Source organism: Mirounga leonina, unplaced genomic scaffold (assembly GCF_011800145.1).
Source record: "Mirounga leonina isolate KUSES-001 unplaced genomic scaffold, KU_Mleo_1.0 Mir_83, whole genome shotgun sequence".
In the NCBI taxonomy this organism is placed as follows: Eukaryota; Metazoa; Chordata; class Mammalia; order Carnivora; family Phocidae; genus Mirounga; species Mirounga leonina.
In genome coordinates this window covers 328111-352610 of record NW_023270826.1, presented here as the reverse complement: position 1 = coordinate 352610, position 24500 = coordinate 328111, and the positions used below count along the sequence as shown (strand labels likewise).

Sequence of the window (24500 nt, the reverse complement as noted above, 5' to 3'; positions counted from 1 at the left end):
TTTGTTAAATGCTGAGAACAAAATAACTTACTGGAATATAAAGAGCTGAATGAGCATGCCACTAATAGAGAAAGGAGGTATTTTCACAGAACCAGTCTATTTCCCCATTCCATCTCCATTTGATGTCAATCAAAACATACCATCGGCCATTTAGCTAAAAAAAAAAATAAATAAATAAATAATACAGGGGCGCCTGGGTGGCTCAGTTGGTTAAGCGACGGCCTTCAGCTCAGGTCATGATTCTGGAGTCCCAGGATCGAGTCCTGCATCGGGCTCCCTGCTCGGCAGGGAGTCTGCTTTTCCCTCTCACCCTTCCTCCCTCTCATGCTCTCTATCATTCTCTCTCTCTAATAAATAAATAAAAATCTTAAAAAAAAAAATACAGTATGCTTGTGCACATACACAGTTATTTTATATACAATTAAGTAATGGGGAAGGGGAAAATGAAAGAATCGAGAAAACAGTACTGTAGTAGTAAAGATGTGGTGGAATCAAATTGCAGTTTTCTCATTGAGACTGTCTTGGTCTGGAGGAAGAGAGTTCTAGAGTAGAGTAGCAAGTCCTCTTTTTAGTAGACTCCTCCTGTCTGCTGCTGGAACACATCAACTGTATCTTCATCCTCCATTTCCAACTGTGCAGATGTGTCTGTTTCATTGATTGGCTGCCCATCAAATCAGAATCTGATCTGCCTCACTGACAAACCCTGCCTTTTACAATAGGCTTTCCATTAGTTTACTAAGTGGTGTATACCTCTTCATCTTAAACTGTACCACAGAACTATCCTGCCCCGTCACCTTAAAATTAATAATGACCATTATTCTCAGCCTTGTCTCCTTCCTGGGGCTTTTCATCAGCAATGGAGAGCAATGGAGTCTCCTCAGCTGCCACTTCACAAAGGAGGTATCAGGTCCTCACTGAACGAGCACACAAGCAGCACCAGGAGCAGCAGCAGAGGAGGCCATAGCAGTGGAGGAGGGAGAGGGCAGACCGAGAGGTCTACTTTTAATATGTCTTGACAACATATGTCACAATCTTTTCCAAGTTTCATTTTTTTTATTCTTATGTTAATCCCCATACATTACATCATTAGTTTTAGATGAAGTGTTCCATGATTCATGGTTTGTGCATAACACCCAGTGCTCCATGCAGAATGTGCCCTCCTCAATACCCACCACCAGGCTAACCCATCCTCCCACCCCCTCCCCTCCAGAACCCTGTTTGTTTTTCAGAGTCCATCATCTCTCGTGGTTCGTCTACCCCTCCGATTTCCCCTGCTTCATTCTTCCCCTCCCGCTACCTTCTTCTTCTTCTTCTTTTTTTTTTCTTAACATATATTGCATTATTTGTTTCAGAGGTACAGATCTGAGATTCAAGTCTTGCACAATTCACAGTGCTTACCAGAGCACATACCCTCCCTAGTGTCTATCAAAGTTTCATATTTAATAGCCCATAAGTTAGGGAATCAATTCTCTTAAACTTGTTGCATATGTTTCACAGTTTGGTGTTTTTTAACTCTGCTAATGATGGGTTTTACTATTATAGCTATAAAATGTTTCATATAAGCAAATTTATCAAGCATTTCTGTGATGATTTCTCACTCTGGTGTAAGTTTTGAGAATGGTCTTCCCTATCCCAATATATAAAATATATTTCCTTATTTCTTTCCCATTTTATCCTGAAGATTTAGAACTATTTTGAATTTACTTTGTTATAAAACATCCATATATCACTTTTTATGCAGATGAACATTCTTTCTCCTTCATCTTTATCTAAACCACCATTTAATGAAGTGGTCACATGAGCTCCTCCTGTAGCAAACAGAAGTCCTCCTTTTAAAAATTAACATCCTTTTTTAATGTTAACTGTCCTTGACTATAAAAAAGACATGCAAGTCCCTCTTAAATAAAAAGAGCCTAAATAAACAAATGGAGGCTCCTTGGAATAGGAAGAACAGATACCCTACCAATATCAACCTCCTCTAAATTAAACCTACAGATCCAAGTCCATCCAATAAAAGATCCTAACAAATATTATTTAGGGATTTAACAAGCTGATTCCCAAATTCATATGGAAGAGCAAAAGGCCAAGACACTAAGAAATCTGTATTAGTCTCCTGTGGCTGCTATGACAAATTAGGGCCACAAACTTGATGTTTTGTGCTATATTTACTCACCTTCTCTAGCTACAGATCAGTGTATTCTGTTAAATGGGGGTGGGGAAACACACCTTAAAGCTAACATATTGTTGGGCTATCAGCCATAAGTTTTCTAAAAATTAGATGTATATGAGTCATGAAGATTTCTCTCAATAATGAGGGGAGATTATCTGATAATTTCTCCATAATGCCATAAACCTTTTTCAGTTAATGTTCTGTTTTTTTGGTTTTTCTTTTTTACATAATACAGACTTTAGGTTCTGAACCCATTTTTCTGCACAGGTACTAAAGACAACCCAAGGCCTCTTTCTGATCAGGACACTGACTTTAAATGTTTTTTTCTACCATGGTCAATTAAAAGGAAATTGCCACAAAAAAAGCAACTTTGTTCTCCTCATACCTAACATATTTTTTTTTTTTTAGCTTAATCAGGTATTTTATTTTATTTTATTTTAAACATATTCATTCTTGAACTACATAATATTTACTGAGCACCTATTATATGCCAGGCACTATGCTGAGTCTAGGAACATGAAGAAGAAAAGACACACCTCTGCCCTCAGGAAGATAGTTATGATATAGTCATTCAAATAAATACATTGTAATAAAATAACCAAATTACTAAAAGTAAATAGCACAGTGTAGGAAAAGCTCCTATGCCCCTCTGATAGGGAAAGCTGCACCAAAGCTACATACAGATTTTGCCCTGAGCCTTGAAGGAAGAGCAGAAGCTTCGGGTCTAAGAGTGACATGAAGACAGCATGGTACAGTAAATACCATTAGCAAAGGTACAGGCATCACAGAAAGTGACTTCTGATTCAATATTGCTAAAATGTAAAGTACCAGAGAGGGATAACAAGAAGTTAAAGAAGACAATGTGGCAGACAAAGATACATTTATGTGGGATACCCTTATATCCATTTATCTTTGTCTACCACATTGTCAAAGATGAAAGTTTCATGTTTTAGTAACTTGAAGGATGATGATGCCATTGACAGAAATACAAAAAAAGAAAAAAAGGAAAAAATCATATAGATTGTATAGATATTTGAAATTAGAAACAGATTTAACAAACATACTTATCCCTATTTCCTATTTTCCTCAAGGTCTATTTCTATCACATGGATTCTTCTAGAAGAAAAGATGTTAGCTAATATATGAACACACACACACGTATACACATAAGCCATGATTGAATTTAGAAACAAGAAAAAAATGTTTTTTTAGAAAAAGTATGCTTCCTTTTTTTAAGACACTGAAAACTTAACCTAACATAGCTCTTTACACTTTAACTGTCAGGAAATCTAAGAACCAAATTCAATGCCTTAGAGCTTTAATCAGCTCATCCCTAGAACCTGATAACGTTTCCTTTCTTTAAGTATGGGTATTCAGTTGTCTGTTTTACCACTAATTGTTCTATTGCACATACTGCACATTTTATGCAGTCCTATAAGCATTATATAAAGTCATTTAGATGGAATAAAATCCTTAATAAAAATGAAATGTTAATGCAGAGGTGGCTTACAGTATTTGAAACAGCTTCTTTTAGTAATTATTTAATTAATCAGTAACACGTAAATAATCTGTTCAGTGTATCACTTCTTCATAAATACACAAAGGTAAAGTATTTCAATTAGGTCAAATTAATTTTTCAAATCAGTAAGACTCAAAGAATATAAAAAAGGGGCGCCTGGGTGGCTCAGTTGGTTAAGCGACTGCCTTCGGCTCAGGTCATGATCCTGGAGTCCCGGGATCGAGTCCCACATCGGGCTCCCTGCTCGGCAGGGAGTCTGCTTCTCCCTCTGACCCTCTCCCCTCTCATGTGCTCTCTCTCTCAAATAAATAAATAAAATCTTTAAAAAAAAAAGAAAAATAAATAAAGAATATAAAAAAGCCTAATATCATGTATATAGAATTACTAATTTTGCATATCAAATCTTTAAAAATATATTCAAGGTATAAAATCAATTTATTTTTATAAGCAGTTTACAATTCACAATGACTCCTACACATTTTCAGATTTTCATTCATATCAGTCCAAACGTAATCTATACCATTTTTAAGTTTATTTAATGAAGATATAATATTTGTTTCTATCCTTATACATTACCATTTATACCTATTGAATATTCCTTATTTTTCTGACTTAGGATATTTTAATCTAATTTTCCTTGTGAAACATTAACACATTCAGATTAGAGAAAAACAATCACGTATTTTTTAGTGATCAAATGATAACCAATTTCTTCTCTAAATATAAAAAAGTAAAATATGGGGAGCAAGTTGCTTTGTATGAAGCCAATTTTCAGTCTCATTTGTTTCAGAGAACCTCCTACTATCAGTAGCTGGTGTACAATGTCTTGAAAACTTATGTTTTATGAACAGACATTTCTGCAAAGAAGACATCCAAATGGCCAAACACATGAAAAAGTACTCAACATCACACGGCCTCAGGGAAATACTAATCAAAACCACAATGAGATACCACCTCACACCAGTCAGAATGGCTAATATTAACAAGTCAGGAAATGACAGATGTTGGCAAGGATGCGGAGAAAGGGGAACCCTCTTACACTGTTGGTGGGAATGCAAGTTGGTGCAGCCACTCTGGAAAACAGTATGGAGATTCCTCAAAAAGTTGAAAATAGAGCTACCCTATGACCCAGCAATTGCACTCCTGGGTATTTACCCCAAAGATACAAATGTAGTGATCTGAAGGAGCATCTGCACCCCAATGTTTATAGCAGCCATGTCCACAACAGCCAAACTGTGGAAAGAGTCCAGATGTCCATCGAGAGATGAATGGATAAAGATGTGGTACACACACACACACACACACACACACACACAGGAATATTATGCAGCCATCAAAAAATGAAATCTTGCCATTTGCAATGACGTGGCTGGAACTAGAGGGTATTATGCTAAGCGAAATAAATCAATCAGGGAAAGACAATTATCATATGATCTCACTGATATGTGGAATTTGAGAAACAAGGCATCATAGAGGAAGAGAGGAAAAAATGAAACAAGACGAAACCAGAGAAGGAGACAAGCCATAAGACACTCTTAATCTCAGGAAACAAACTGAGGGTTGCTGGAGCGGAGGGGGCTGGGAGGGATGGGGTGGAGGGGTGGCTGGGTGGTGGACACTGGGGAGGGTATATACTGTGGGGAGCGCTGTGTATTGTGTAAGACCGATGAATCACAGACCTGTACCCCCGAAACAAATAATACATTATATGTTAATAAAAAAAAGTTTATCGAAATTTTAAAAATGAGACAAAAAAAGAAAACTTATGTTTTAGGGTCTTTTGTGGGTTTTTTGTTTGTTTCAAGCAGGTATAGACATCAGGTAAGGAAAGTCATTCCTGACAGATGGCACACAAACAGGTGCTTTGGGACTGCTCCAGCTTACTGACTTAAGAGCCTTCAGGCCATGGTGAGAAGGGAATCAGACAGAGCCAGCAGAATCCATAAACTGAGAATATCAGCTAACAGTCCAAGGAAACCAGGATAATTAGAATTCACACGACAAAGCACCAAAGAAGAAAGAGATGCACACAGTGAGAACTCAGGATACTGAGGAAGATCCCCTTCCAGTATGATCATAACATACTGACAAAGAAACTTCCCAAGACAGGATAAAGAACTGTGTGAAAGAATTTGAGAGAACAGTACTGATCACAGAAGACTGAGAATAGCACCTGTTTCCAAGAGCTGAACTACAGAAAAACTCATAATCTGCAGAGCATTCACCGGGTAGAATACTCAGGAAGATGTTGCCTCATAATAAGTAATAATTAGCCCCAGACAGATCCACTCAAGAAACCACAAAAGCGAGACCTGAAATGCTCAAACTGCTTTCAAGTAATTTAACTGCATCCCTGAATAAAGCTCAAGAATTTATAGGAATACAAAAATATCCAGAAGCTAAGATCAAATTCACAGTATCAGATATGCGAAGATTAGTTAGCATAGAAAGAAGAAAACAACTCAGGATAAAGAAAATAATCAATTGATTAAAACTGACCCAGAACTGACAAAGAAGTTAGAATAAGCACAGAAGTATATTAAGTTACTTTAACTGTATTCCAAGTGTTCAAGATGTTAAAAAGAGACAATATAATTTTACACCCAAAATGAACTAGATAAAAACTACATCTGAGATGAAAAATAAACTAGATAAAATCAATGCAGATTGCATGTAGCAGAATACTAGTGAACTTGAAGACAGCAAGAGAAACTACCCAAGATAAAACACAGAGAAAAAAGAATCCCCCCTAAACGGAAAAGAATGTCAGTTATTTTCAAGCTGAGACCTTCCAATATACTAATAATACTTTCCCAATATACCAATCTAATATGAATACTTACTCATATATTAATAAATGAAATTCCAAAAAAGGGGAGAAAGATGTGGGGAAAAAAAATGACCAAACTTAATGAAAATGTAAACCGAATCTAAGAAGCTCAATGAACCCCCAAAGCCAAAAAATACTAAGAAAACTATACCATGGCACAACTGCTCAAAACCAGTGATGAAAAGAAAATCTTAAAAGCTGCCAGAAAAATTTTTTTAAATGTTATGTACAGAGTAAAAATGATAGCAGATTTATCAAAATAATGCAAGCAAGGAGCACCTGGCTGGCTCAGTCAGTGGAGCATACAACTCTTGATCTCGGGGTTGTCGGTTTGAGACCCATATTGCATGTAGAGGTTACTTAAAAATAAAATCTTTTAAGAGAGAGAGAAAGGAAGGAAGGAAGGAAGGAAGGAAGGAAGGAAGGAAGGAAGGAAAGAAGACAGTGGAGTAAAATCTTTAAAGGACAAAGGAAAAGGCTATCAACTTAGAATTCTGAACAGAGTCAAATATTTTTCCAAAAAGAAGGCAAAATAAAAACTTTTCACACAAACAAAAGTGTAAGGAATTCGTCACCTGCAGACTATCATCACAAAGGAACATTAAAGGAGTCCTTCAGGCAGAACCAAAATAATACTGGATGGATAGAAATAACTATCTCTGCAAAGAAATGAGGAGCAGTGGGAAATGATACTACATGGGTAAATGCATGTTTTCTTATTATTATTTAAAAGTCCTTAAAAAAATAACTGCTTAAACAAAATAATATGGTATGGCGTTTACAACATGTATAAGTATGTATGACCAAAAAAGTATAAAGGCTGAGGGGACAAATGGAAGTACACTGTTATAAAGTTGTTATACAATATGAGAAGTGATACAGTGGTATATCACCTAATAGTAGACTCTGGTAAAGATATATATTATAAATCTTAGAGCAATCACTATAATAATAAAGAGATGCTAATAAACCAACAAAGGAGATTTCTAAAAGAATCATAAATTTATTCAATACAAGGAAAGCAAAAAAGAGAGAAGAGGGAAAAACAGGGCAAATAGAAAACAAATAGCAAGACAACAGGTTCAAACTTAACTAAATCAATAATGGCATTAAATGTACATTATCCACATATAAATGACTACTTATTGGTCTGAATCTGAACAGAACAATTACAAGTAAGGAGACTGAGTCAGTAATCAAAAGCCTCCCAAGGAGAAAAGTCCAGGACCAGATGGCTTCACTGGTGAATTCTACCAAACATTTAAAGAAAAACACGGTGCCTGGGTGGCTCAGTTGGTTAAGCAACTGCCTTCGGCTCAGGTCATGATCCTGGAGTCCTGGGATTGAGTCCCACATCAGGCTCCCAGCTCAGCGGGGAGCCTGCTTCTCCCTCTGACCCTCTCCCTTCTCATGCTGTTTGTCTCTCTCTCTCTCTCTCAAATAAATAAATAATCTTAAAAAAAAAAAATAAAGAAAAATAATTACCAACTCTTCTCCAACTCTTCCATATGAGAGAAGAGGGAATACTTCTGAACTCATAAGGCCAGCGTTACCCTGACAGTTAAAAAAAAAAAAAAGAAAGAAAGGAGAAAAGAAGAAGGAGAAAGAAAAAGAGAGAAAGAAAGAGAGAGAGGTAGCGCCTGGGTGGCTCAGTCATTAAGTGTCTGCCTTTGGCTCAGGTCATGATCCCACGGTCCTGGGATCGAGCCCCGCATCAGGCTCCCTGCTCCGCAGGATGCCTGCTTCTCCCTCTCCCATTCCCCCTGCTTGTGTTCCCGCTCCCGCTGTGTTTCTCTCTGTCAAATAAATAAACAAAATCTTTAAAAGAAAGAAAAAAAGAGAGAGAAAGAAAGAAAACTATAAAATAATATCCCTGAAGAACATAGATGCAAAAATCCTCAACAAAAGAGCAGCAAACCCAAACTCAACAATGAGTTAAAAGGATCATAGCCACGATTAAGTGGGATTTATTTCAAGCATGCAAAGATGGTTCAACATCCAAAATCAATGCGATTCACCACATTAACAAAATGAAGGATAAAAATCACATGATCATCTTAATAGATGTAGAAAAAGCATTTGACAAAATTCAACATCCACTCATAATAAAAACTCCCTACAAACTGGGTATATAGGACATGCACCTCCACATAATAAAGGCCATATATGACAAGCCCACAGCTGACACCATACTTAATGGTAAAAAGTTGAAATATTTTCCTCAAAGATCAGGAACAAGATGCCCACTCTTGCTACTTTTATTCAACATTGTATTAGAAGTCCTAGCCAGAGCAATTAGGCAAGAAGAAGTTAAAGGCATCCAAATTTGAAAGGAAGATGTAAAACTGTCTCTATTTGCAGATGACCTATTCTTCTTATACATAGAAAACTCTAATGACTCCACCAAAAAACTGTTAAAACTAATAAATTCAGTAAAGTTGCAGGATACAAAATCAGTATACAAAATTCAGTTGCATTTCTATATACTAACAATGAGCCATGAGAATAACAATGAGCCATGAGAAAGAGAAATTAAGAAAACAAACCTAGGGCCCCTGGCTAGCTCAATCAGTACAGCATGCAATTCTTGATCTGAGAGTTGTGAGTTCAAGCCCCATGTTGGGTGTACAGCTTACTTGAAAAAATATTTTTTTTTTACAATTCCATCAAAAGAAAAATACCGAGGAATAAATTTAAGTAAGGAGGTAAAAGATCCATACACTAAAAACTATAGGATACTGATGAAAGAAATTGAAGAAGACACAAATAAATACATTCCATACTCACAGATTGGAAAACTTAAAAGTTAAAGTGTCCACACTACCCAAAGCAATCTAAAGATTCAATGCAATCCCTATTAAAATCCCAATGGCATTTTTCACAAGAATACAAAAAATAAACCTAAAATTTGTATGGAACCAAAAAGTACCTCAAGCAACCAAAGCAATCTGGAGAAAGAACAAAGTTGGAGGCATCACACTCCCTGATTTCAAGCTCTATTACAAAGCTAAAGTAATCAAAACAGTATGATATTTGCATAAAAACAGATACACAGATCAATGGAACAGAATTGAGGGAAATAAACCAATGCATAAATGGTCAATTAATTTACAACAAAGGAGCCAAGAATACACAACAGGAAAAAGATAATCAGTGTTGGGGAAACTGGACAGCCACATGCAAAAGAATGAAACTGGACCCCTATGTTACAACATATACAAAAATTAATTAAAAGTAAATTAAAGACTTACACTAAGACCTGAAACCACAAAACTCCTAGAAAAGCACATAATTGGTAAGCTCCTTGACACTGGTCCTGATGACTGTTTGGATTTCACAACAAAAAGGCAATAAAAGCAAAAATACACTTGATCTTAGCCAAAAGGCCGAGAAGCGATAATAAAAGCAAAAATAAACAACCAGGGTGCCTGGGTGGCTCAGTTGTATGATTCCAGGGTCCTGGGATCAAACCCTGCATCGGGCTCCCTGCTCTGCGGGAAAACTGCTTCTCCCTCTCCCACTCCCCCTGCTTGTGTTCCCTCTCTCGCTGTCTCTCTCTCTGTCAAATAAATAAAATCTTTTAAAAATAAAAAATAACCAAATTACATCAAACTAATAGGCTTCTGCACAGCAAAGCATCAACAAAATGAAAAGGCAACCCTCAGAATGGAAAAGATATCTGCAAATCATGTATCTGATAAGGGGTTAATATCCAAAATATATAAAGAACTCATTCAATTCAATAGCAAAATAACAAACAATCCAATTTAAAAATAGACAGAAGATCTGAATAGACATTTTTCCAAAGACATACAGATGGCCAACAGGTACATGAAAAGGTGCTCAACATCACTAATCATCAGGGAAATGCAAATCCAAAACACAGTGAGATATCATCTCACACCTGTTAGAATGTCTATTTTCAAAAAGAAGTTAAGTATTGGTAAGGATGTGGAGAAAAGGGAACCTGTGTACATTGTTCGTGGGAATGTAAATCAGTACAGCCACTGTGGAAAACAGTTGGGAGATTCTTCAAAAAATTCAAAACAGAACTACCATATGATCTAGCAATTCCACTTCTGGGTATATATCTGAAGGAAATGAAATCACTACCTCAAAGAGATACTTGCATCCCCTCATTCACTACAGCATTATTTATAATAGCCAAGACATGGAAACAACTTCAGTTATTCCAATGGATGAATAAAGAAAATGTAATGTGTGTGTGCATGTATACATGCACACGCACATACATCCTACACTTATATATACAATGGAATATTAGTCAGCCACAAAAACAGAAAAAGAAAATCCTGCCATTCGCTACATTATATTAAGTGAAATGGCAGAGAAAGACAAATACTATATGATTTCCCTTATATGTGAAAATTAAAAAGAAAACTTCATAAAAACATAACAGATTGGGGGTTGACTGAGGCAAGAGGTGGGGGAAATGGGTGAAGGTGGTCAAAAGGTATAAACTTCCACTTAATAAGACAAATAAGTTCTGGGTATATAACGAAGAGCACAGTAACAAAAAAAAGAATGTACATCATCCAAACATTTTAATTAAAAGGCCAATTTCCAAAGCAAAGAATATTACTGGGGAGAAAGAGATCATTTCATAATGATGAAAGAATCAATTTAGGGGCACCTGGGTGGCTCAGTCCATTAAGCACCTGCCTTCGGTTCAGGTCATGATCTCCAGGTCCTGGGATTGAGCCGCACTTTGGGCTCCCTGCTCAGCGGGGAGTCTGCTTCTCCCTCCCCGTTTGTGCATGCATGCGCACATGCTCTCTCTCTCCCTCTCAAATAAAATCTTAAAAAAAAAAAAAGAAAAAAGAATCAATTTATCAAGGGGAAAGAATAATCTTAAATGTTTTGGCACCTAATAAGAGAACTTTAAAATACATTCAGCAAAATCTGATAGAACTGCAAAAAGAAACAGACAAACCCACAATTTCAATCAGAAACTTCAGCACTCCCTCTCAATATTGATAAAACAAGTAGACAGCAATTCAGCAAGGATACAGGAGTCTTTAACAACGCTATCAAACAACTTGTCCTAATTGACATTTTTAGAGCATTCAACCCAAGAACAGCAGAATATGTATTGTTTTCAAGTGCAAATTGAACATGTATCAAGTTAGAACCTATGTGGGACTATCAAATCAATTTTAAAGAAATCAAGTCATGAAATATGTTGTCTGACTATAATGCAACTAAATTAGAAATCAGTAACAGGGGCGCCTGGGTGGCTCAGTCGTTAAGCGTCTGCCTTTGGCTCAGGTCATGATCCCAGGGTCCTGGGATCGAGCCCCGCATCAGGCTCCCTGCTCAGCGGGAAGCCTGCTTCTCCCTCTCCCACTCCCCCTGCTTGTGTTCCCTCTCTCGCTGGTCTCTCTCTGTCAAATAAATAAATAAAATCTTTAAAAAAAAAGAAAGAAATCAGTAACAATTATCTGAGTAATCCACAAATATTTGAAGCTAAAGAACACAATCATAAATAACCAATGGATCAAAGAAGAAACCAAAAAGGCAAGGTAGAATGTACTATGGATCTCACTGAAAATGTGAATACAAAATACCATAATTTGTGGGATACTACTTAGGAAAAATTTGTATCACCAAATGCCTACAGTGGGAAGAAAAAAGGTCTCAAATCAGTAATCTCAATTTACATTTTAAGAAACTAGAAAAAGAGCAAATTAAACCTAAGCCAAAAAAAAGAGAAATAATCAAGAGATCAAAGCAGAGATCAATGAAATAAAAATGGAAAAACAGAAAATCAGTAAAGCCACAAGCTGGTTCTTTTAGATTAATAAGAGTGATAAGCCTCCAGTCATTCCGATCAGGAAAAGACAAATTATCAATATCAAGTTTAAGAGAGGTGACATCACCACAGATTCTACAGACATCAAAAGGATAAGGGAGTATTATGAACCACTTTATGCCTATAAACTTGACAACTTATATGAAATAAAACTTCCTTGAAAAAAAAAAAACTACCAATGCTCACTCAAGAAGAAATGGATAACGTGAACAGCCGTCTTCCTAATAAAATAGTTAAAAACATGGCTTCAAAGAAAACTGCAGATCCAGATGGCTTCACTGGTGAATTCCACCAAACATTTAAGTAAAAAATAATTCTACATGAATACTTCTCAATTAATACTATAAGGCTAGCATTACCTGATACCAAAACCAAAACCATTACAAGAAAAGAGAAGTGCAGGCCAATATCCCTCATGAACAAAAATATAAAAATTATAAACAAAATTTTAGCATATCAAACCCAACAATATATAAAAATGACAATACATTATGACCAAGTGAGGTTTAATCCCAGGACTGCAGAGCTGACTAACATTTGAAATCAATGACTATAATTCATCAGATTCATAAATGAAAGAAAGATCTGTTCATCTCAGTAGTACAAAAAGCATTTAACAAATCCAACATCCATTCCTGATCCAAACTCTCAGCAAAAAATGAAACTTTCTTAACATGATAAAAGGTATCATGTTGTATGATAAAAAAAACTGATTGTTTTACTCTTAAGATCAGGAACAATACAAGGATGCCCACTCTCAGCACTTCTATTCTACACTGTGCTAAGCGTTCTAGTGAGTTCAATAAGCCAAGAAAAAAATAAACAAAAGCATCCACGTTGGAAAGGAAGAAATAAAATGGTTTTTATTCAGACGACACTGTCTATGTAAAAAACCCAATGGAATCTACAAAAAATTAATATGAACATGTGAGTTTAGCAATACTAAGTGAGTCAGCAAGATTTCAGGATATACAAGCTCAGTACACAAAAATCAGGGGCACCCAGCTAACTCAGTAGGAAGAACATGTGATTACTGATTTGGGGGTCATGAGTTCAAGCCCTACAAGGGGTGTAGAGATTACTAAAAAAAGAAAAGAAAAAAAGCAACACTTTAAAAAAATTGTATTTCCATACACTAGCAAGGAAATGGATCTAAAAATACCATTTACAACAGCATCAAAAGTAGAAAATATTTAGGGATAAGTGACAGAAAATGTGTAAGACCTGTACATTAAGAACTACTAAACACTGCCAAGAGAAATTTAAAAAGCCCTATGTAAATGGAGAAACATATCTTGTTCATGAGTTAGAGAACTCAATATTGTTGTCTATTCCCTGCCCCCCCCCCCCAAATTGACCAAGAGAGCCACCATAATCCCAATCAATATCCCTGGAGGAATTTTTTTTTTTTTTAAGAAACTGACAATCTAATCTTAAAACTCATATGGAAATGCAAAGGACCTGATACAACCCCCACCACCCCCACCTCCAAAAAAACCTTTGAAAAGGAAGAACAAAGTTGTAGGAAGGAACAACACTACCTGATTTCAAGATTTATTGTTACGGTAAAAAAAACCAACAAAAACTGTGTGTGCGTGTGTGTGTGTGAACACATACAGAGAAAGAGGGAGAGAGAGAGGAGAAAGTGAATAAGAGAAAAGAGGGAAAGGGAGGGGTCTTGGCTCTAACACAAACGAACAGATCACTGGAACAAAATAGAAATTCCAGAAATAGGCCCTCACATATATAGACAAATGAGTTTTGGAAAAAGTGCAAAGGCAATTCAGTGGAGAAAGGGCTGTCTTTTTCAACAAATGGTGCTGGAGCAATTGAATATCCATTGCACACACACACACAAAAAAAGTCAATCCATACCTTAAACCATATTTACAAAGTTAACTCAATAGATCCTAAAATTACAAAATTTCTTGAAGAAAGGATAGCAGAAGCTCTTTGTGACTTCAGCTTAGGCCAAGATTTAGATCTAACATGAAAAGAATAAACCATGAGAGACAAAATTGATATATGGACTTAATCAAAATTAAGAATTCCTACTCCTTCAAAGAAAATATTAAGAAATTTAAAAGACAATCCAAAGACTGGGAAAAAAGATCTCTGCAAATGTTTGTTTTTTTTTTTTAAGATTTTATTTTATTTATTCATGAGAGACAGAGAGAGAGAGAGGCAGAGGGAGAAGCAGGCTCCCAAGGAGCAGTGAGCCCGATGCGGGACTCGATCCCAGGACTCTGGGATCATGACCTGAGCCGAAGGGAGACGCCTAACCATCTGAGCCACCCAGGCGCCCCTGCAAATCATGTATCTAATAAAGTACGTGTATTCAAAGAATATAAAGAATTTTCAAAACTGAATGAAAAAATTTGAATAGACACTCAAAGAAGTTATACAATGGAAAAATAAGCACATGAAAAGAAGCTCAACCTTATTAGATATCAGAGAAACAATTACAACTACTACATATTTATTAGAGTGGTTGAAATTAAAAAGACCAGCCATACCAAGTGGTGTTGGTACTTTTGTGGAGGAAATGGAACTCTCATACCCTGCTGGTAAGAATGTAAAATTATAAAAAACAGTATGGCAGGGGCGCCTGGGTGGCTCAGTTGGTTAAGCAACTGCCTTCGGCTCAGGTCATGATCCTGGAGTCCCGGGATCGAGTCCCACATCGGGCTCCCTGCTCAGCAGGGAGTCTGCTTCTCCCTCTGACCCTCCTCCCTCTCATGCTCTCTGTCTCTCATTGTCTCTCTCGCAAATAAATAAAATCTTAAAAAAAAAAAAAAAAACAGTATGGCAGTTTCTTATAAATTTAAACACACAACTATGTGATCCAGCCATTCCACTCCTAGGTATTTATCCAAGAGAGAAAAAAGCATGTGTCTATAAACAAGTACACCTCACAGCAGCTTTATGTGTAATAGCCCAAAACTGCAAATGCATATGTCCATCAACAGGTAGATTATCAAATTGTGGCATATCCAAACAATGGGATACTACTCAGCAACAAAGCAATATACTCCCAACACACCATAGATGAATTTCAAATAAGGCTGAATAAAAGAAACCAAACAAAAAAGAGTAAATACTGTGTAATTCCATATGTACGTACACACACACACATAACTGTGTAATTCCATACACACACACACACACAAAGTTTTGCCCAAGGGAAGGTGGGGGGGGATGGGGTGCATGCAGGGGTGGGAGAAAGGGATTACCAAGGAGCAAAAGGAAACTTTGGGAGGCTATAGATAAAATTGCTACCTGGAATGTCTGGCTATGTCCCTAATCTTAATTGCCATGATGGCTTCACAAGGTATGTATGTATGTCAAAATTATTCAATTGCATGCTTTAAATATGTGCAATTTATTGTATACCAATTCTATATCGATAAAGCTGTTAGAAAGAATGATCCAGGGGCACCTGGGTGGCTCAGTCGTTAAGCGTCTGCCTTCGGCTCAGGTCATGATCCCAGAGTCCTGGGATCGAGTCCCACATCGGGCTCCCTGCTCAGCGGGAAGCCTGCTTCTCCCTCTCCCACTCCCCCTGCTTGTGTTCCTGCTCTCGCTGTCTCTGTCAAATAAATAAATAAAATCTTAAAAAAAAAAAAAAAAGAATGATCCAACAAAAATCAGTGTATTTATTAACTGAATAAGAACTCATCTTCTTATTTTTAAGTCATCACGACTGAACTTACCTAGCCACAGAAGAAAATTAACATTTAGTCAATATCCACTATATGCAGGCATTGTTAGCTACCTTACATGTGCTAACTTAGTGTATTATCTCAAGGCTTGTAATTGAAAAAAAGGGGACGGGAAGAGAAGAGAGGATAACACAAAACTTTTTAAACTAGACAAGGCTTTATTTCTGTTTTTTAAAAACTCTAACTCCCAGTTTCTACAAATAAAATATATAGCAATATCAATAAACACAGCAGACTTAAATCTAAGTCCTTCAGAGTCAAGTTGTAAAATTCAGCTGGAATGTCTCATGTGTCCCTTAGGAACACATGGCAGGAAAAAGGTTTAGACTGGATGTTTAAATTATGTTCTCATATATTTGGATGCACTGAATTCTCCCTAAATACCCTGAATGAATGGCAATTCATTTTAAGGGTTAAAAATATAGTTCAGATGGAACCAATCAAAAATAAAAATCCTGTGTAACTGGCAATGCCCACTTTGCAAACTAGTTTCCTCACAATGTTTTTAGGTAAAACTCGCACCTACTTCCAGAAAAGATTTGAAATGGGGATGCCAAGCATCTGCCTTCGGCTCAGGTCAGGATCCCAGGGTCCTGGGATCGAGCCTGGCATCGGGCTCCCTACTTGGCGGGAAGCCTGCTTCTCCCTCTCCCACTCCCCCTGCTTGTGTTCCCTCTCTCGCTGTGTGTGTCTCTCTCTCTGTCAAATAAATAAATAAATAAAACATTTAAAAAAAATAAATACAGGATTTGAAATGGCTCTTCCATCTGCAAAATAAGGTACCTGATTGGTGGACCTTATAGTTTTTGTCACTCTACTTTTTCACAGTCATTTTCTTAGGAATTACATTAACCATATTTCAAACAAAATAACTGTAATCATTTAAAGATACAGAATATTTTATTCAATTAATTAATATAGTAGAACCAATGTACATTTGTTTTTGTTTTGTTGTTTTTGTTTCAAGTTTTTATTTAAATTCTAGTTAGTTAACATGTACTGTAACTGTAGTTTCAGGAGAATTTAGTGATTCATCACTTACATACAATACCCAGTGCTCATCACAACACATGCCCTCCTTAATACCCATCACCCGTTTAGCCCATCCCCCCAGCCACCACCCCTCCAGCCACCCTCAGTTTGTTCTCCATTGTTAAGAGTCTCTCTTATGGTTTGCCTCCCTCTTTTTTTTTTCTTTCCCCTACGTTCATCTGTTTTGTTTCTTAAATTCCACACAAGAGTGAAATCATATGGTATTTGTCTTTCTCTGACTGACTTAATTTGCTTAGCATAATATACTTTAGCTCCATCCACATTGTTGCAAGTGGCAAGATTTCATTCTTTTTTATGGCTGAGTAATATTCCACTTTATCCATTTATCAGTCAATGGACATTTAGGTTCTTTCCATAACAAGTACAACATCTGGAGATCCATCTTTTACTCCATTATTTTGACAAGGTTTCTAAATCTCAGCACTACATTTAGAGCCAGAATATTGTTGTGATGTGTTATCCTGAGCAATGTAAGATATTTAGCAGCATATCTGCAACCCACTAGATGCCAGTAGCCTCTCCCCCATTTGTGACAACCAAAAGTATCTCCAGACATTGCCAATATTGCCAGAGGGACAACGAACTGTCCCTGGTTGAGAACTACTGGTTTAAAACTACTGAGGTGTAAAAAGAGACAAACCAAAAAAAAAAAAAAAAAAAAAAATATATATATATATATATATATATGAACTGGAACGCACTCGTGAACTGGAAGGGAGGGGCAGAAGGACAATCTCAAGAAGGCTCCAAGCTCAGTGGAGCCTGATGTGGGGCTCAATCCCACAACCCTGAGATCATGACCTGAGCTGAAATCAAGATTCAGATGCCAACTGACTGAGCCACCCAGGCGCCCCCACCCCAAAAAAACAGACTCTTAACTATAGAGAACAAACATGTTTACTGGGGAGGTGGGTGGGGGAGATGGACGAAATAGGTGAAGATTAGGAGTACACTTACCTTGATGAGAACTGAGTAATATATGGAATTGGTGAATCACTATATTATACACCTGAAACTAGTATAACACTGTATGTTAACTACACTGGAACTAAAATAAAACATAATATTAAAAATAAATAAATAAAAATAAGAGTACTAAAGTGCTGTAATCTCTGTATGGACCTCATCCACTGACAGGGCAGGGAGTCTGAAAGCACAGTATTCTCTATTTGAAGGTTCTTAAGGATATTTTAAGTGTTTATATATAGTATATGCTCCATTTTCTAAAAGCCCATAAATTAATAAAAAACAAAGAGGTTTTTTATTATTGTTTTGTTTTCAAACCAAGGAAGCTAGACCCTACAAAATATCTAACGCGTCTAGCCTCTTAATTTAGACCATGTCACACAGATGGAAAAAACTTTTATACCCAAGAAGTATGTATGAACCATTCCCTAACCACTCTGTAACTAAAGAATACAGCAGTTAATTTAGGAAATGTCAATACTCTATTGGAACTCAACTTTATAGCTCTGACTTTACTCAACCTACAGTTTGTCCCAAGTAGGTGTCAAATTCCATTAAGTCTCCAATTTTAAACGACCATCATCTGTGAACATCTACATTCACACACTTTGTCTGTTGCACTCTCTCAGCCAAACCTTTTCTTCAATGACTTAACTCTCAAGTAGAATGAAAATAAAAAGATCACAGTCTCAACTATATTTAGAAGATTTATATTTTTTTGAAAACTGGATCTCTTTTTATATCGCTAAACTGGATTTAATTGTTTTCTTACTCCACAGAAAGAAATACAACTTACTTGTGATAAAGATTTGCTGTCATAAATGTAGGAAGAGTAAAAAAACAAACTGGAGATATGAAATCTGGGCTCCAGTTCTGGCCTCCTAGTAGCTGGATGACTACTTAACATTCCCAAACCTCAGCTTTGTCATTTGTAAAATATGGAGTATAATAATATCTACCTCTATAGTTACTGTGAGGATTAATTATAATTTATGTGAAATCATTTTGTAAACCATACAAATGGTGGTGGTAGTATCCTGATGGTATGAATAAACAACAGAGAAACACACAGCTCAAATACAGGACTTACTTACATCACTAATTAAACGTCACTTTTCAGAAAAACACTCATTAAAAGGAGAGCTTAGGATAATAAACTCTGAACTAGGATTTAGGCATCTGGGTTCTAAAGTTAGTCCTGCCAATAACTCTCTGTACCAACACAAGCAAAGTAACCTTCCTTTTCACCTCAAATTCCATCTAAAAAGATCAGTCCTGAACCGGATGTTCCATAAATATCCTTACAGCCCTTATCAGCCTATATGAAATGAGCAAGTATTCAAAAGATTCGTTTAACCCTATTGCCACAACTCGGAGCACTATTTGGTCTGCTAGCCAAAGAGATGTAGAGGGCAACAGAGGGTAAGAAAATTTTAACTAAATAAAACCAGAATTGTATGCAATTTTCGAGAAGCAAAGGAAGTTATAAACTACTTTGTTTTCTGTAATTAATAATAATCTTCCCTCTAAGTGACAGTAATGATGAACAAGGTACTTTAACAGAAGGGCGGGGCTCTTGCCCTAAGATTTTTGGAAACCAGCCACTTCCCAGAGGTGTAACTGCTTCCTCGCCCTCAGGAGCCAAGAAACTTGAAAGATTAAGGTTTATACTGTGTTGTTGTTTTTTTTTAAAGATTTTATTTATTTATTTGAGAGAGAGAGAGAATGAGAGAGAGAGCACATGAGAAGAGGAAGGGTCAGAGGGAGAAGCAGACTCCCCGCTGAGCAGGGAGCCCGATGCGGGACTCGATCCAGGGACTCCAGGATCATGACCTGAGCCGAAGGCAGCCGCTCAACCAACTGAGCCACCCAGGCGCCCTAGGGTTTTTTTTTTCCCCCCCACTCGGATGGGGACGGCGGTAGTTACCTGACATACATATTCTATAAACACCATTATCGACAACACCAAGCCTCCGGAAAGTCTAAAAAAGATCTAAGTTTTTAGAGTAATGCTCGTTTGTAAAAATGAGCTCGGACTATTAACTCAAGATTAGGTAACCCTGTGTCGGTGGTGATTAGTATCTGTCAACTGCCAAGTTTTCCCTTCCCCAAATTACCCGCCCTCCCGGGTCTCTGCGGAGGCAACGCCTCGCCCTCTATTCCCGCACAGCGCCGGGGAGGGCGGGAGAGTCCCCAGGGGCTCCCAGAGACTGGAAGGCCTTTGGGCGCGACCACCCCTCGCTCCTCACCGATGACGATGCGCAGGTGCTTGAGACGGGTCAGCGCGTCCTTCTTGGTGTCCAGCACCTTCTGGGTAGACTTCTTCACGTCCCCGTGCGGCTTCTTGGAGAACATCCTGCCGCTGCCGCCGCCGCCGCCACGACCGACTCCGGCCCCCTCCCGGTCCGGCCCCGGCGGCGGAAAGTGGAGAGAGTGGGCGGGGAGGATACTAGCGTAAGCAACTCATTCACTCCCCAGGCTTGCGGGCCCCAGCGCAGCCGACTCCGCTCACATCCAGGCCAGAGCCGCCACAGCCACCCGCGTCGCGCTGCGGCTGCAAGGCACCTTCGGTTCCGGCTCCAATATGGCGGATCCCCTCTCCCAGTCCTGCACGGAGCGGGGGAGAGCCGGCAGGTCGGTCGCCGCCGCCTCCGCTGCCTCCTGAAGCCGCCGCTCGCAGCCACAGGCCGGGGCCCGGGACCCGGAGCCGCGGAGGTGAGGCTCTCGGCGGCAGCAGCACAACTCCTCTCCCTGAGGCCCCCTTAAGGTTAAAGCTTCTTTAGCAGCTTAGACCCTGCATAGGCCGAAAGGGAGCCGAGTGCGGTGATGAGGTTTCACGACTCTGCCGTCGGTGGCGAATGGTCCCCGTGGCAACCGCCTTCTGACGTCAAGGCTTCTTGACGTCATGCCAGCGTGAGCTCATCTGTGGCCTTACCCACCTTTGGTTTCCTGTGTAAGCCGCCAAAGGAGGAGCCCAGGAAAGTCAAGGAAGGGAATTGTTCCGCGCCATTGTAAGCGAAAGGACTCCTGGCCAAACTCCCATAGTGCTGTCGTACAGTTTTTGTTTAAAAAGGTCCTTCTTTCATTTCCTAAGTTGAATTTTGTTTAAAAGATTTTTTTTGGTTTTGCAAAGTGATAATGGACAGGTTATTGTAGGTTTTTTTTAAGATTTTATTTATTTATGTGACAGACACCGCGAAGGAGGGAACACAAGCTGGGGAGTGGGAGAGAGAGAAGCAGGCTTCCCGCGGAGCGGGGAGCCTGATGTGGGGCTCGATCCCAGGACTCTGGGATCATGACCTGAGCCGAAGGCAGACGCTTAACGACTGAGCCACCCAGGCGCCCCAGTTTATTGTAGTTTAGGGATTTGTAGGGTTGTAGTACATCCTCTAGATTAAAATTATTTTGCACATAAAAAAATAATAAAATAAATAAAATTATCTTGCACAAATGAAGCCCAAAAACATGCAGTAACAGAGTGCAAAATTACAAGAGAAAAGAACTCTGAGGGTGAATTTTCTTAAGGTGTAGAGTTCACAAATCCAGGAGAAAAATGCTAAGGTCTCCACCTTAGAATGTAGAAACATTCATAAAGAACACAAAAAATCACAGAAGTGTATACTCATAACTAAAATGTGAAAATGTGGGGCACCTGGGTGGTTCAGTCAGTTGAGCAGCTGACTCTTGATTTCGGCTCAGGTCATGATCTCAGGTTCCTGGGATCAACTCCCACTCAGCTGGAAGTTGGGCTGGGGATTTTCTCCCTCTACCTCTCCCCCACTCGTTCTCTCTCTCTCTCTCTCAAATAAATCTTTTTTAAAAACGTGAAAATGTTCATACATTAATAATTTTTTAAAGCCAGATTAAAACAATATTTTTAAACAATTTTTAAACAGCTTTATTGAAGAGAATTACTAACTGCACATTTTCAAAGTGTACAATTTGGTAAGTTCCACAATTGCATATACCCATGAAAACATCACCACTATCAAAATAGTGAACATATCCATCACCTCCAAAACTTTCCTCTTGCACCTTGATAAATCCTCCCTCTTTCTACCTGATCCCTGGTTCCCAGGTGACCACTGATCTGCTTTCTGTCACTTGGAGTTCCCATTTTCCAGAGTTCTATATAAATATAAGCATTCAGAATACTTTTTTTGGGGGGGGGTCTGGCTTCTTTCACCTAATATAATTTATTTTTAACCATAATGAATTAATGTCTTATTAGTCAAATTAGTAAAGTTTGTTTTAAATTAGACATCTTACTCCTGGTAAATGTGACAGAGATTCTCCTATTGCTTGCTGGAAAGAAGCATTAATTACTACAAGCTTACTGGAAATTAAAATTTGGCATTATGTATCAAGACACTTAAAAACATTTACATACTTTGATTCATTAGTTCCACTTTCAGAATTCTATTCTACAAAACCATAAATGGGTAAAATATGAAAAATATTAACACATGATCTATAACATTGAAAGACTGGAAACAGGGGCGCCCGGGTGGCTCAGTCGTTAAGCATCTGCCTTCAGCTCAGGTCATGATCCCAGGGTCCTGGGATGGAGCCCCACATCTGGCTCCTTGCTCCGCGGGAAGCCTGCTTCTCCCTCTCCCACTCCCCCTGCTTGTGTTCCCTCTCTCGCTGTGTCTCTCTCTGTCAAATAAATAAATAAAATCTTTAAAAAAAAAAAAAAGATTGGAAACAAATAAATGTCCATCAGAAAGGAGATGAATGTCCAATTGGTAAAATGCTATATGACCATGAAAATTACTAATATGAAGATTTTTTTAATGACATGGAAAATACTCAAGACAATGTTAAATGAAAAAGCAAATACAAAACTGCAAATATGTATGTTATCAAAACTCTGAAAAAAAATTGTGTATAAAATGTAATTAGAAAAAGATGAAAAAAATACTCCAAAATTGTTATTATATCTGCAAAGTGGAATTACAGGTGATTTTAATTTTCTTCTTTATATTTTGCTTATATTTCCTTTACAAAAAGCATATAAAGCTTTTACAATTAAAAAATAAAAAACAAAAGTTGTTTTAAAGAAGGTTAAGAAAATCTAATGTACCAATTGTAAACTAACAAAACAAATTAAGATGTATATGTAGGAATAAAAACTCCTTGAAAAGAAGGGCTTTTTACAAAAAGTTATCTTTATGTTCCACAATGGCACAGAGTAAATATTTGTTGGTTTTTAAATTTTTATGTTTATATTATAAAATGTTTTCTTTTGATAGTAGAAGTTGTCTGATCCCATGATTCTATCATTTATTTGATTATTTTAATCACCTCTGTCCCTGCCTATAACCTGTGTCTTTTCTGAGATACTAATCTCAAATTCAAATATACTCAAACTACTCAAATTCAATACATAGAAAACTGAAACTTGTAAAAAAAAAAAAAAAGAAAACTGAAACTTGTCAACTTTGTCCTCTTTTCTCCCAAACCTGATCTTCCTCCTTCATCTGATATCTTTATTGATAATACCACTATCAGCCCTGTTTTTTCAATCCAGAAACTCCTATCATCTTACGTCTTCTTCTTTTTTACTTCTCTTGTTACCAAGACCTGATGATTCTACTTTCTAAATATTTCCTGACTTAGTCATGTTCTCTCCATTATCAAAACCGTTGTTTGGGCTCAGATTTTCACCATTTCTAGCTATGGGTGCAGTGGTTTCCTTCCCACCCCCACTCTTAGGAGGATTTAAGCTTCCACTCAGTTTTAAATAAATTTTAACAGTTAAACACACACACACTCAGAAGTCTTATCTCCTTGCAATTAGTTTTTGAATATCTGTCTTAAAATCAGGAAATGCATAACACTTCAGGTCAAAGAATAAAACTCACATTGAGGGACTAACTTCAGAAAAGCTAGAAAAATGTCCAGATTTTATATCTTACAGACTTAGTCTCTTTCTCTTTCTAAACTTATTAGAGATTTTTTTAAAAAGTAATTAGCTACACTGATTATAGTGGATGGAGGTTGGTTTGCCTGCCTTCTTCTGATAATCATACCCAGATTTTCCTTTGCAAAGCCACCCCTCTCTTGGTCTCTTTGGATCTCATGCCCCATGGCCCCATTTAGACTTCAGTACTCAAGCACCCTGGGCAAAGCAAGTGTGTTAGGGACTGGCACAAGACCATGTCAGTCCAGTAAAACTCACTCCAACAACCCTTGAGAAAGAGAAGCTCTTTTTTCAGGATGAAAGCCTGGAACTGCTAGGAACCAACATGTGAAGAGAATCTGCTGAGGATAGCACCAATACTCTGAGAACAGAGGAGATAGAGGAAGAGACTGAGTTTTGATAACATCATTTGGGCATTGGGATTGAATTTGCCTGAAGTGCCATGATCTTTTCTATTTCACAGACCAATAGTTCATGTTGG

The 24500-nt window shown here is 37.8% G+C and overlaps 1 protein-coding gene and 1 pseudogene across 7 annotated transcripts in view; both read right to left on the bottom strand.

Annotated features, from left to right (window-relative positions):
• The window catches only part of LOC118002836 (ral GTPase-activating protein subunit alpha-1), a 252275-nt gene extending 231410 nt beyond the window's left edge, over positions 1-20865 (bottom strand). For 3 of the 7 annotated variants that reach the window (XM_034993440.1, XM_034993439.1, XM_034993441.1), the window contains exon 1: positions 20343-20864. In XM_034993440.1, coding sequence (XP_034849331.1) covers positions 20343-20448 — 106 coding nt within the window. In that variant the 5' untranslated portion in view covers positions 20449-20864. Of the gene's footprint in view, positions 1-20342 lie in introns of all 7 variants that reach the window. The other 4 variants (XM_034993443.1, XM_034993444.1, XM_034993445.1 and 1 more) reach the window with 4 other exon arrangements.
• On the bottom strand, positions 382-20047 carry LOC118002821 (annotated as a pseudogene).
• Positions 20866-24500: the final 3635 nt, after the last annotated feature.